The 14577-nt window shown below is 43.0% G+C and overlaps 1 protein-coding gene across 2 annotated transcripts in view; it reads right to left on the bottom strand.

Annotated features, from left to right (window-relative positions):
- Positions 1-14577, bottom strand: part of LOC146020677 (lymphocyte antigen 75-like) — a 341840-nt gene that overhangs the window by 100651 nt on the left and 226612 nt on the right. For both annotated transcript variants that reach the window (XM_083153965.1, XM_083153966.1), the window contains exons 36-38: positions 13584-13780; positions 6050-6192; positions 3302-3374 (exon numbers count right to left, since the gene is read on the bottom strand). In XM_083153965.1, the coding sequence (XP_083010091.1) occupies positions 3302-3374; positions 6050-6192; positions 13584-13780 (413 nt within the window). The remainder of the gene's footprint in view (positions 1-3301; positions 3375-6049; positions 6193-13583; positions 13781-14577) is intronic.

Below are 14577 nucleotides of genomic sequence, written 5' to 3'. Positions count from 1 at the left end.
TGGTGGAAGGTTATGGGCATCCCTTCTTTGCCACCATACATTTCCTAATTGATTTAATTATAATAAATAATGAAATAATAAAATAAATGTTATTGGCAATCACTGTGTCTGAGTCTTTCTGTTATATAATTTTATTAATGGTATTTTACGGTTATATTATTATTTTGTGGCTGGCATGGTGGACAGTTGTTAAGATGTTTAATCCTATGTCGCATAATACATGTGCAAGGGTGATTAGTGGCAGAAAATGTGCATGGATCGTAAACACACTATGCTTCAAAAGTCATAAAAAGGGGAGAGATAAACAGCCAGCCAATCAGCTCCTACCTGCCATGTCACAGACTGTGTTTGAAATATGTCAGGCAGGAGCTGATTGGCTGGCTGTTTATCACTGTCCATTTTATCACTTTTGAAGCTTAGTGCATCTGGCCCTGTAACTGACAGGAAGCCAGCGTTTTAGGGTGGAAATCTGCCCTTTTCCAGGTGTGTTTGAAAAAAAATGCAGCTGTGCCCAGGCATTTCTGAGGAGGGTCTGTGACGTAAGTGATGAGCGCCTCTGCTCGGTCACAGTCATAGATTAGTGGAAGGGTCAGTTACTCCCAATTGCACAGACGGTACTTGTGTATTATCACGGCACCCACTAAGCAAATAGCTAGTCTCGTAAGAAAAGAAAATAAACTGATTATTGTATGACATGCGATGCAATGCGATTTTCCTATGTAATTTATTCACTGCTCTTGGTCAGTGAATACATTTCAAAAATCGTATCCGATATCGGATCCGATTTTATATGGTTTTATGGCATTTAATGTACTGTACAATGAGATGACATACAGGGGGAAATTTACTAAGATGTGTATTCTACTTCACATGTGATGTTGCTATGGGCAACCAATCAGATCCTGTCTACTATCTAGAGGGTACTAAATAAATAAGAAGTAGATTCTGATTGGTTGCCCATAGCAACAATCACATGTGAAGTAGAATACACATCTTAGTAAATTTCCCCCACTATGTCATTTATTAAAGTGATTCACGCACCCCCCCCCCCCCCCACAATCCACACCACCCCGAAGCGTGGCGAGTGCAGCGAAACGCATCCTCATGACCTTTTCATACCCCCACTATCCACGTCGGTGTGGAGTCGATTTTATATAGTGTGGCGAGCGCAGCGAGCCCTGCTTAATACATGTAAGGTAATCCGCGTCCGCTCGCCACACTATATAAAATCAACTCCACACCGACGTGGATAGTTGGAGTATGAGAAGGTCAGGAGGACGCGTACCGCCGCCGCTCGCCACGCTTCGGGGTGGCGTGGACAGTGGGGGTGTGCGTAACACATTAATAAATTACATTGTATGTCATCTCATTGTACAGTACATTAAATGCCATAAAACCATGTAAAATCGGATTCGATATGATATCGGATCCGATTTTGATTTCGGATCCGATTTTTGTTATGTATTCACATTGTACAGTACATTAAATGCCATAAAACCATGTAAAATCGGATCAGATATCGGATGCGATCGCATCCGATTTTATATCGGATATGATTTTTGTAATGTATTCACTGACAGAGAGCAGTGAATAAATTACATAGGAAAATCGCATTGCATCGCATGTCACACAATAATCGGATGCGATGCGATTTCACTACGTTTGCGTACATAGCAAATCTGGGCGCCGTGACAATACACAAGTACTGCACAGACTGCAAACACCTCTTGATGGTTTGGTGAATTGCATATGGATCTGCGCTAGGATATCGATTATTGATCCAAACGCAATTCTCTAGCAATTTAGCAAAGGGGCGTATTCTCGGTTTGTCTGGATGGCGGCTTTCTCCTCGAAGTACACTGTAATTTCCCTTTTAGTGGTCAGGTATAAATATGGCCCTACTTCCTCTGTAGATATGCCATGCAAGTGGGTGTGGCCAGCTGTAGGTGGGTGTGGCCAGCTGTAGTTGTGAGGTAGTTTCTCAAAATAAATTCAGAAATTGTGTCTGTTTAAAACCCCACCATGCAAAGTGACCATATTGATATCTAAAGGGGCATACACAGGGGCAATTTTAGAACCATTTATTAGCGTTCTAACCAGATCGCTTAGAAATGGGGCACGGATCACTCTGTATGTATACCCCCAGCGAAGCGGATGCAAGGTCCCGTGCTATCGCTCGCAGGGAAAGACAGTGCTTGCAAAGTTTTTCCTGCTATCTCATGGTTGCCGGTAAACATATCCCTCAGCACACATCATGGGTGCACCGCATGTGCAGGGCCATCGAAAGGTATGCTGGGCCCCGGTAAAATTTGGGGGAGGTGGTCTAATCGTGGGAGGCGTGGCCACTTCCCACGATTAGGCCATACCCCCCAAATGTTTAAGGTGGGTGATAAAACACTTTAAAGTCAAGGGGGGAGTGTTATTGCCCCCCCCCCCTCCAACTTAGCAGCAGCACACACCTACAGCATGTGCTGTGCTGACAGCAGGCTCAGCATGAGCTTTCACTCGGTCAGTGAGATGCTCATGCTGAGCCTGCTGTCAGCACACCACACGCTGTACCTGTGTGCTGCTGCTGCTGCCATCTGGGAGGGACGGAGGGGGTTGGACCATGTTGGTATGCAAATGCGCACACACAGCTGTGGTTTTCTAGTTTATGTAACTACCAATCATCACAAGTGAAGCTGACACCCAAGAAATAAGACAGACGCCCAGCGGAGACATTCCAAGTCACTACTGAGGAACATCAACTCCTAGGATTATCCTATGGCTGCTCAGTTTGTCTGAAGCAGTGGTGACACTGGTGACATGGTTCTCTGCAGACAAGATAGCAGCCAGGGGCATAACTAGACCTGTCAGGGCCCCATAGCAATTTTTTTAAAGGGCCCACCAGCACTCTGCCAGTATGAGGGGAGGGGGAGCCACCAGTCATTTCCCCTCCTGGTCTCAGGTCAGGAGAGAGGAGCCAGAGGGGTCTCACAATCGGTGCTGATGCTGGGTGGAAGGAGAGAAATGGATTGGATCAGACCATAAGCATTAGGAAGTCTGCCCTGGTTACGACACAGTGGTGGAGGGATGTGAATGGAGGATAACTCACACTCACATGCAAGACCCGCAAAATGCGTACACATGGGCACTGCAGGGGTGTGGTATGCAGGCCTGACCGTCAGGATTCCGACGGTCAGTTTAATGACGTCGGAATCCTGGCTGCCAGTATTCTGACAGAGGGGCAAGCACACGCACGCGCGCACGCACACACACACATACACACACACATATATACACAAAAAAGAGATTCACTTACCGGACGGCTATCACTCCATTCCCAGCCTCCCAAATTCCTTTTATTTAACCCGACCCAGATCCACCGTTTACCTCTGTAGGGGGCAGGATCAAAAACAATTGAACATTAATATTTTGTGAACTGATGCATGATCTGTAATAACCTAGTAATCCTAGACACAGTACTTAGCAAACTGATTAATAACTACACAATTATTTACTTAGTATACTATTAGCAAATGAAGATGCACAATTCAGAAGGGGGGGGGGGGAGAGTACATAATCTTGGTGAAAAGGGAAAAAAGACAGACATAGGTTGAGTATCCCTTATCCGAAATACTTACCTGGTTCCCTGGTGGTGCTCCGATGGTCCCCCCGGCGGCCTGCAGGATCCTCTTCAGCGGTCCCAGGGGTGCATTGCGTGAGTTTGAAGGTGTGCCGGTGATGTCACTGGCACACTCACCCAATGCACCCCTTAGATCAGAGCTGCCGCTGAAGAGGATCCTGAAGCCTGCCATGGACGCCGGGGGACGTGGTAAGTATCAAAAAAGGGGCAGGGAGGTGGGGGGAAAACAAAAATGAAATATTCAGAAAAACCACAGATTTTGGAATATTTTGGTTTTTGGATATTCGGATACAGGATACTCAACCTGTTGTTGTATTCAGTTAAGTCCATTTTTTGGGTTAGACGGAGAAAAAAAAAAAAACTGTATTCAAGTATTTAATTGAGGCCGTTTTTAGTAATTTTTCACCAATGCATTTTCACTTTTTTTAAAGTCAAAACTGAATCTACAAAGCATGACTAAAAACAGCCAAGAACGGCTGCAGACTCGACAAGCATGTGGATCAGTGAGTAATTCGCCGATCCACATGTTTTTCAACCCAGACTGATTTGTGACTAGTCAAAAAATTGCCACTTTGATTAAATAGGTCGAATGTATATTCATAATTGATCGATTAACTCGCAGTTGCGTGATTATTGGTACTGCATGCAAATAGGAATCTGGTTTGAAACTCTTTTCCTATGATAAATCATGCTCCAGCCAATCAGATCTATCATGTGTTTGAATAATGGCAGCTTGGGAGCGGATTGGCTGTAGTACCATTTAAGTAGCTAAAACTTGATAAATAGGCCCCTATAATGCTTATGTGAAGAACAATTGTGGCTAAGTGGCAGAGGCTATAGCGTGCCACATTGGGCTATTTGGTGCACTTTGAGAATAGGTGTATGTGAACACATCTGAAGATACATCCAAGGGAATGGGGTGAATGTATTAAGCAATGGAGAGAGAAAGTGGACAGAGATAAAATACCAACCAGCTCTTGTCATTTTTTTAAACACAATCTGTAGAACCCCCTTCAGACATCAGACCCAAGACATTGCTGAGTTTAGCAAGCTGCCAATTTGGTCCGAGATTGTTTGTATTCAGACTTCCCTAAATTCCCGGACTGATGAGTGTTCTTGTTGCAAAAATCTGGGATTTTGAAGTGCGAAAGAGGTGTAACATGACAGTTAGGGGCCGATTGGCTGGTAATTTATCGCCGTTCACTTCATCTCTCTCTGTGGCTAAGTACATAGACCCTCAGGACACAAATAAATAATCTTTATAAAAAGGTGCAATCAGTGCATTTTATAGTCGGCAATCCAACATGGATAGGATCCACAGTGTGGCCGAACATTTGATCCTAAATAGAATAGAATCAACTTTATTGGCCATGTATGTTTGTGCACACTAGGATTTTTTTGTGGATTACAGTGCAGCATCAAGCAAGGATGAAAAAGGGGTGGGGGTGGGGGGGAAATTACATTTATTACATAAAGACATTACATGCATTTCATTTCTAGCTACGACTATGGTGGTCAGGTCGCTAACTAGAGACACGTTGTTTGGCTGTTGATATTGGGATTGCATTCGCTTTGATTGTATTGGTCAGGTGATGGACGGCTAACGGAAAGAAGGGTACTTGTTTCCTAGCACGGCTCTCCCAATTTTGATCAAAGTACATCGCATCGCATGCAATATAGCGGCATGTGATGCGATTTTTAATTGTACAAGCACCCTGATGGGTGCTTACAATGTTAAATGCACCGCCATTGTCAACACGAACCCGAAGCGTGGCGAGTGCAGCGAGCCCGCGAGGGGCGGCGGTACGCGTCCTCCGACCTTTTCATAACTCCACTATCGTCGTGGAGTTGATTTTAGATAGGGAGCCGAGCGTAGCGAGTATTCTGCGTCCACTCGCCACGCTTCAGGCTCGGTGGCTCACCACACTATCTAAAATCAACTCCACGCCGACGTGGCTAGTGGGGGTATGAAAAGGTCGGAGGACGCGTAACGCTGCCGCTCGCCATGCTTCGGGTTGGCGTTGATAGTGGGGGTGGCGTTTATAATGGGGGTGCATTTAACATTGTAAGCACCCATCAGGGTGCTTGTACAATTAAAAATCGCATCGCATGCCATGCTATGCAATATTTAATTGTACATTCCTGTTAATTTACGGGAATATCGCATTGCATACCACTATATACGGTATGTGATGGGCGCCGTGCTAGGAAACAAGTACCGAAAGAAGCTTCTTGCGGATCTGGACGGTTTGACGGGGATGGACCTGAACTGTATTCTGGATGGTAGGATGTCGAACAGGTTGTGACCGGGATGCAGCTTGTCCTTAAATGGAACTAACCATACAGCTATTTCTTCAGACATCACAAGTAAACATTGCTTCTCCTTTACAGTCAGAAAGTATTGTTCTGTGACAGACGAGGTACCTGATTAATGATTTCAGGAACAAGTGAAAATCCGACATTTCCTTTATATGGGAAAAACTGGCGAGATGGCCACCAAACTCTTCACAAATTCCCTCAGCTTCCTCCCAAGTCCTTTGCTTCAGAATCCGCTCTTTGTGAAACACCTAATAATACAAACACATATATAATGTTTACAAAGCAGAAGAGACAGAATATATATATAACAGCATCACATGTCAAATTATGATTCTATGTTTAAACGGGTGTAGTAGTAGTAGTACGTTTATTTGGTACTCTTTACCTAGCACGGCGCCCATCGTGGTCATCGCGGGCATTGAATGCACTAATAAATCGGGTGCGACGCGACCGACGCGATGCCCGCGATTTCCCATAGGGAACAATGTTAAATTTCTCAATTGACCCGATTTTACTGTTCAATGCCTCAATTGACACGATTTTTCCTTAGGAAACAATGTTAAATGGCCCACAGAGGCCAAATACCCACCCTGAAGTGTGAAATGGCCCCCACAATTGTTAACGCCACCCCATGATCAACGTGAACCCGAAGCGTGGCGAGCGCAGCGAGCCCGCGAGGGGCGGCGGTACGCGTCCTACGACCTTTTCATACCCCCACTATCCACGTCGGCGTGGAGTTGAGAATAGAATAGTGTGGCGAGCGCAGCGAGCCACCGAGCCCGAAGCGTGGCGAGCGCAGCGAGCCCCGCGGATACCTGTGAAGCCCGCGAAGGGACGCGTTTACCTGTGAAGGTATCCGCGTCCCCTCGCGGGGCGCGCTACGCTCGCCACACTATTCTATTCTCAACTCCACGCCGACGTGGATAGTGGGGGTATGAAAAGGTCGTAGGACGCGTAACACCGCCGCTCGCCACGCTTCGGGTTGACGTTACCAATTGTGGGGGCCATTTCACACTTCATGGTGGCTATTTGGCCTCTGTGGGCCATGTAAAATTGTTTCCTATGGAAAAATCGTGTCAATTGAGGCATTGAACAGTAAAATCGGGTCAAATGAGAAATTTAACATCGTTCCCTATGGGAAATCGCGGGCATCGCGTCGGTCGCGTCGCACCCGATTTTTAGTGCATTCAATGGCCGCGATGCCTGCGATTTTTTTACCTGCGATGCCCACGATCAAAATCGTGGGCGCCGTGCTAGGTAAAGAGTACCGTTTATTTATAAGGCGCCGCAAAGTGTCCGCAGCGCTGTACATAGCAAACAAAAAAAAAAATTACAAGGTAACGTACAGGGTGTGTTGAAAAATACAGTATAAATAGGGGTATAGCTGGTAGAACTAAAATCAGCATCAGTTCAGAGGTAGGTGTGGAAATTGTCGAGGAAACTGAAGATGAAGTAGAGGAAGGGAAGAACAGGACAGGAGCACAGGTGAGGTAATGAGGTAGGGTGAGTACGTGAGGAAGGAGGACCCTACTCATTAGAGTTAACATACTAAAAATAGGTGGGTGGACGAACGAAATACAATAGGATAAGTAGGAATGGAGGGGAACGGAGGCAGGATAGGAGGATCAAAAGAGGTTAGGAGGAGGGATAGGCTAGTCGAAAAAAGTGGGTTTTGGATCAGTTGGTCACCAGCAAGTTGTTAGACATTCATTAGGTCGACACCATTAGGTCGACGTGCATTTAGGTTGACATGTGTCTAGGTCGACATGGGGTAAGTCGACTGGGTCATTAGGTCGACAGTCAAAAGGTCGACATGGGGTTTTTACCCGGATGTCGACACAGTCAACATAGAAACAGGCTAAAGTGCATGCTTTGGGCTCGGTGCTTTGCTACACTCAGGACACTATTTTAGGTACTTGTGTATTATCACTGCGACCACGATTTCCATCGCAGGGGATTGTACTATGAAAAATCACGTCTGATCGCAAGCGATGCGACGCGATTTCACCCGATTTCTAATTGTACAGGCACCCAGATGCCTTATTACCATGTTAAATGCCCCCCCAGACCCAATTTTTAATTGTATACCCACCCTCATGGGTCATGAGTACGTGAAATGCCCCCCCATTGTTAATGCTACCCCACTATGAACGCCAACCCGAAGCGTGGTGAGCACAGCGAGCCCGCGAGGGGCGGCGGTACGCGTCCTCCGACCTTTTCATACCCTCACTATCCACGTCGGCGTGGAGTAGATTTTAAAAAGTGTGGCGAGCGCAGTGAGCCACCGAGTCCGAAGCGTTGACGAGTGCAGCGAGGCTCACCACGCTTCGGGTTGGCGTTGATAGTGGGGGGCCGTTAACAACGTGGGGGCATTTAACATATTTATTACCCATCAGAGTGGGTATACAATGAAAAATCGGGTCTGAGGGGGGGGGGGGGCATTTACCATGGGACTCAATGGGAAATCGCATCGCATGCCATTGTAATAGCATGCGATGTGACGCGATTTAAAAATTGTATACTCGGGAAAAGGCTGAAATCGGTCCATCGCATACCTTAATTAGTGGTATGTGATGGGCGCCGTGATAATACACAAGTACCCTATTTTATTCTCCCACCACACCCTAGTGCAGTGTTTTTCAACCACTGTGCCGTGGCACACTAGTGTGCCTTGAGCTGTTCTCAAGTGTGCCCCCAGATCTAGAGATGCCCAAACCAGTTTACAGCCACCACCAGTTCAACTGTTATTTACATGCTCTTTTTTTGTAAAGGGCCAATGTATTTTATTTTTGTTACCTGTGGGGACCAGTGTGATTGTTTTTTTTATGGGGGCCAATAGGTTTGTTTTTTTTTCCTGTGGGGGCCAATGTGTTTTGCCCTGTGGGGATCTCATGGTGTGCCTTGGCAATTTTAAAATCATATTTAGTGTGCCGCAAGGTAAAAAGGTTGAAAATCACTGCCCTAGTGGATGGTAGGGCATGAAATACCGCCTATCGGCTCAAAAAAGTGTGAAAAACCCCATGTCGACTTTTGGACTGTTGACCTAACCCATGTTGGCCTAATGACTCTGTCGACCTTCCAGCATGTCGACATAGGCACATGTTGACCTAATGGTGTCGGCCTAATGACTGTCTAACAACTTGCTGGTGACCCAATTGGCAATATGCCTCCAACTGATGCGTTTCGCTGCCTGTAGAAAAAGCTGCTCCAGGCAGCGAAACGCGTCGGTTGGAGGCATATTGCCAATACTTTTATTATTTGCTGCTATTCCGGGTATCATTTGGGTCACCTGCAATTGCTCTACATTATAAAATAGGGACATAACAGCCCCCTCAGCAATCTTTCGGCTCCACCCTGGCATGGTATCTACTTCTGGAGGAATGCCACCTCTTTAAAGACCAGCCTTAACAATGGACACTTACGTCGCTTCAGCTATTCCATTGGGACGGGAGGCACGCCACCCCCACCACATAACTGGAGGAAGCATAATATCGTACCAATACCTAAGCTTTTGGCCCATAAAGCAGGACTGAGCATTTCTCTACAACTAAGGTGACATTACCCACTACACTTTACCGGAAGCAGCAATTATTTTAATTCCATATACAGTATATATAAATATATTTCTTTTTACTGAGTATTTTATCTAATATGTTGATGTATTAATAAATGTACACTTCTTTCATTTAATAGTACCTCCTGTCATCAATACAGCGCAACCTACACTTTGCTTTTTCTGTTCAAATACAGGGGCTGACACCCCCTTTTTTGGTTGCCGCTAGGCAGGACAGCTCCTACAGGCGCCCCATCAGGAGCATTTGCACCTGACCCCCTCTTTTCTTGTGCAGAGATAGGTCGATTTTTAGCAAGTTATTTTATTTCTGTGCAGGGAAATTACTGACTGCTTTATTTTTACTCTGCAATATAGATTCCACTTTGAAGTAACCCCCCACCCAAATAGAAGTCTCTCTGCGCATGTTACATCTGCCCCCCCCCCCTGCAGTGCACATGGTTTTGTCCATTTGAGAAGGAATTTGCCTTTGCGAGTGAACCAGAATAAGGGCACAGGACTGAACTCTATATTTTTTATCACTAGTAAATGGTTATGCATATTTGAAGGTGTGCTTGTGTCAACACAGGCAAAAAAATCAACACAGAAAAGGTCGACATAGGTTTTTCGTATTTTTGTTCACAACTGAAAACATGGATCCCTGTATACAATAGCATAGTGTGCAAAATGGTAAAGAAACAGGAGGAAAGAAAGTACTCTCTCTTTCCATACCCTCCCAACATGACCCATTCCATTAGGTACAAAATGCTCTGTTACAGAGGTTGGACTCCAGCACAGTCTAAAATTCAAACAGGGGGAGTCACATCAACTGCTAGAAAGTCCAGGACAGTGATTTTTGGAGTGGCATTAGGTGTGGCTCCCCTATTTGAATATTGGACAGTGCTGCAGCCCACCCCTGCAACTGCCACTGATGAGGAAGTCCAGAAACAGAGCATTTTGTACCTAATGGAATGGGACATGTTGCAGGGTATGTCTTTTGTGGGGCACTCTTATTTAAGTGTATAAAACGTAACTTTTAATATCTTTAGAATAATAAACTACTCAACCAACACACAAGACATTCACATATACGAAAATACATAGAATAAAATGGAGTAATTAAACACAAGTTATTGTTAACTTTTAAAACTAAATATATTAATTGTACTGTAAGTATGCGAAAATATAGAAGAACAATATTGTACACATATAAGAGCAATTGTAAGTGGTTGAACGTACTCCTATCCCTCGTCAAAAAAAAGGGGAGTGGACAGATACTATTTTTTTATAAAAAATGCGATGACACAATATACACTTGGCTGTTCCAGTGTCAGATGACAGAAACTTGTCCCAATTATCCGCTAATTCAGCAGAGAATTATGGACAACGAAATACAGACAGTTGTGAGCTGAAAAATGAAAGTCACATTGTTATCAGAACAATCGAATTAATAAATAACAATTATTCCAGTGCAATAGTATCCAAATTAGTTTCTAGACAGTACTATAAAGACATACAATTATTGTTGCAGTTTCACTTGGCTGCAAATGTTGCCAAATGACCTTGAACCTAGAAAAGCATTTTTCACATTCCTAGATTTGTCAGTTGTATTATTTACTGCAAAGAATGAAAAATTGTGTCCAAAATGTACAAATATTACTTGCACCTTTGTAGAGATAATATATATACACACACATATATATATATATATATATATATATATATATATATATATATATATATATATATATATATATATATATATATATATATATATAAATACATATATACATACATATACTTTTGGTTTGCAGGATGGCACTCTAAATAGAAAAAAATCCCGGTGCCAGGAACATAAAGTTTTAGGACATGAAAAGCACTTACCCCCCTTGGTTGTAGAAGGATAGGAACCGGCACACGGGTGGATGGCGAAGAAAAGTTGATTTATTGTACAAACATGATTGCACACAACGACAGCTGTACACCTGACAGCTGTTTCAACCGAAATAAATGACCTCTGATGAAAACCATTTATTTCGGTTGAAACAGCTGTCAGGTGTACAGCTGTCGTTGTGTGCAATCATGTTTGTACAATAAATCAACTTTTCTTCGCCATCCACCCGTGTGCCGGTTCCTATCCTTCTACAACCAAGGGGGGTAAGTGCTATATATATATATATATAGCAGGCGGGCGCAGGCCCATTTGTGTCTGCATAAAAGAGCACACACCAGTATCCAAGTGAAGTCCAAACAAGTTTTTAATACATTACCACCAAGTAGACCTACTTGGTGGTGATGTATTAAAACTTGTTTGGACTTCACTTGGATACTGGTGTGTGCTCTTTTATGCAGACACAAATGGGCCTGCGCCCGCCTGCTATATATTGTACACCTAGTGTGTTACTTTAAATTGAGCACCCCACTGCTGGCTTGTTATTCTGGATTGGAGTGCGGATTCATGTTGAGAATTATATATATATATATATATATATATATATATACACATATACATACATACATATATACATACACACACACACACACATATACACATACACACACATATATATTTGTTGCCTTTGTTTTCATCACAGATATAACCTGAATCAGAGATATTGACAAATACATGCTGTAAAAAGGTCTATATGTATTTTATGCTGCCTACTGTAGGCATTGTGTCATTAAATTTTATTATATTTTTAACAATTGTGGATTAAATCTTGGTAGCGCACTCTGTACCACACTCTACTTCATCTCTACACACATATATATATATATATATATATATATATATATATATATATATCCAGAGAAAAAAGCACTCCTCTCGCTGCAATAACAGGAGGGTGCTAAAAGTTTTGAAACACATGGCAGCATATAAAAAATGTACAAAGCTGCAGGTTACTTATCTACTACGGGCAGTAAGCGTGGTGCCAGTGCATGTTTCGGTTACACTTCACCCTTTTTCAAATGCCCGGACAGCCATGTGGCTGGCAGCAGGCATGCACGGGCACCACGCTGACTGCCTGTAGTAGATAAGTAACCTGCAGCTTTGTAAATTTTTTATATGCTGCCATGTGTTTCAAAACTTTTTTTATGATTGTGATATAAACTGGATTTTTTGGTATCATATTCCATAGTGTTCAGATCTCTATTTTTCCAATATTATTAGGAATTTATTGTATATATCTTTATATTGTTCTACATTTGTAACTTTACATTAATTCAGAACACATTTATTAAGAAAAAAGTCAATATACAGTATTGGCCTCTACCACTCCTTATGGGGAATAATTAAACAATAGACGAGTATTTTACCCTCAGTATTTTAAGTAGAGCGGTTTCGGAGACCCCCCTCTCCTTAGGGCATACCGCAGTGTGGAAGTGACGGTCACCAGATGGGGTAAAGCCGATGCGGGTTTCCACCAATATCTGTGGTCTTTATTAAGGACTTGTGTGTGTTATATCTAATTTTGTCCATTATATGGGAAAGGAGCAGTGCAGCCGTGCATCCTGGGAGTCCCAAGAATCTAGCTGATTGGTGCCTGGTCTTCTACAACCCCAATATTATCCCTGTGGGACCATGAATACCCGAAGAAGATAATCCATGAAAACCCAATTTGACCAAAAAAAGCCATGAAAAACTCGTTGATCTTTTGACCCCAATCAACTCTTTGACCTAGTCAACCATTAGTTGGTGACCTAGACACTAGATCTAAAAGATCTAAAAGACCATAACCAATATAAAAAGAACATACCATTTCTCAAGGTCTATGAATATAAAGATGTTAATTTTATAAGAAGCCCTATCATATAATGTGTCCTGCATTTTTAGTTTAGTGGTCTAGGATGGGGCAGACAATCAGTGAACTTTGTTTTTCTACCCACAATTATAAAATAAAGTTTTAAATGAAAATATACATCTGAAATCATCATGGCCATTGAACTTCCACTATGATGTATCATACATTATAGGAGGATACCGATCTCGAGCCACAATATGTCAGATAATAGTAAAACCAAAGACTGTTTTTGTACTTGTTATATTTAAAACCAATAAACTTAATTTTCATTAAGAATATACCATACTTTGTAGCAGTAAAGATCTGATCCGGCCGTCCAGTCGTCAGGACAAGTTGTGGCGGGAGGTTTTGGAGATTCTTCTTTTTTGGCAGATCCGATCCATTTTTTACAAATAGATTGAGCTTTAAAAGTTTTGCAGTCTTTGACTTCCCATTTCCCAAGAGATTCTCCAGTGGACATTGCAACACATCCTCCAGGAAGCACTTAAAGACAAGTTTATATCATTAATAAAAACAGTGAGCGGTTGCCATGACAACTAAAACATAACAAATACAAAAATTCTGATAATAGGCTTATTATAAAGGTCCATACACACTGGGCGACTTTGAGCTGAAAGTCGCTCAAAACAGCATGTTTGAGTGGCTTTCAGCTCAAAGCCGCCCAGAGTGTATGCCCTGGGGAGGAGCGCTGCTGCGCACTCCCGCATCATCACCGGGAAAGTCGTTGATCTGCTGGTAATACCAGCAGATGAGCGGCTTTGAGGACGGCTTTGCATAGCTCTGCAAAGACGTCCTCCCCCTGCCGTTGGCACCAGGCAGGGGAAGAGATGTTCAGTGTGTATGCACTGAGCAGCTTTCCCCGCCATCGATGAATGTGATCACCGCGTGTGGATTGACTTTAATCCAATTTTGGCCATATATATTATAAAAATGTGATCAAACAAAGTGAACATACAAAAATATTAAAATTTTTTAAAAAAATGTACAATGGAATAGCCCGAATCCTAATATTATTCTATTTTTTGTTTTTTATTCATTCTTTTGTCTGTATATATCACACAAAATCTCTTGTACCGTGCTAATACTTTCAAATCGGCTGGTCGCCAATAACACTCAGCCCCCTACTAGTGGGGCTCCACAAACCAAATAGACCCACAATAGTGTTATAAGCCGCCCTATGAATTTAGCTGGTAATTCCGGTCTCCTTTTACATCATAGATCCATAAACAAGATTCATTATTTTTGCTTAAAACAGTTATTAAAACAGAATTAACAGATTT

This window comes from Crinia signifera, chromosome 7 (assembly GCF_055691185.1).
Source record: "Crinia signifera chromosome 7, ASM5569118v1, whole genome shotgun sequence".
In the NCBI taxonomy this organism is placed as follows: domain Eukaryota; kingdom Metazoa; phylum Chordata; class Amphibia; order Anura; family Myobatrachidae; genus Crinia; species Crinia signifera.
Note: the sequence above shows the minus strand (reverse complement) of the source record. Positions and strands in the feature narration are given on the sequence as shown.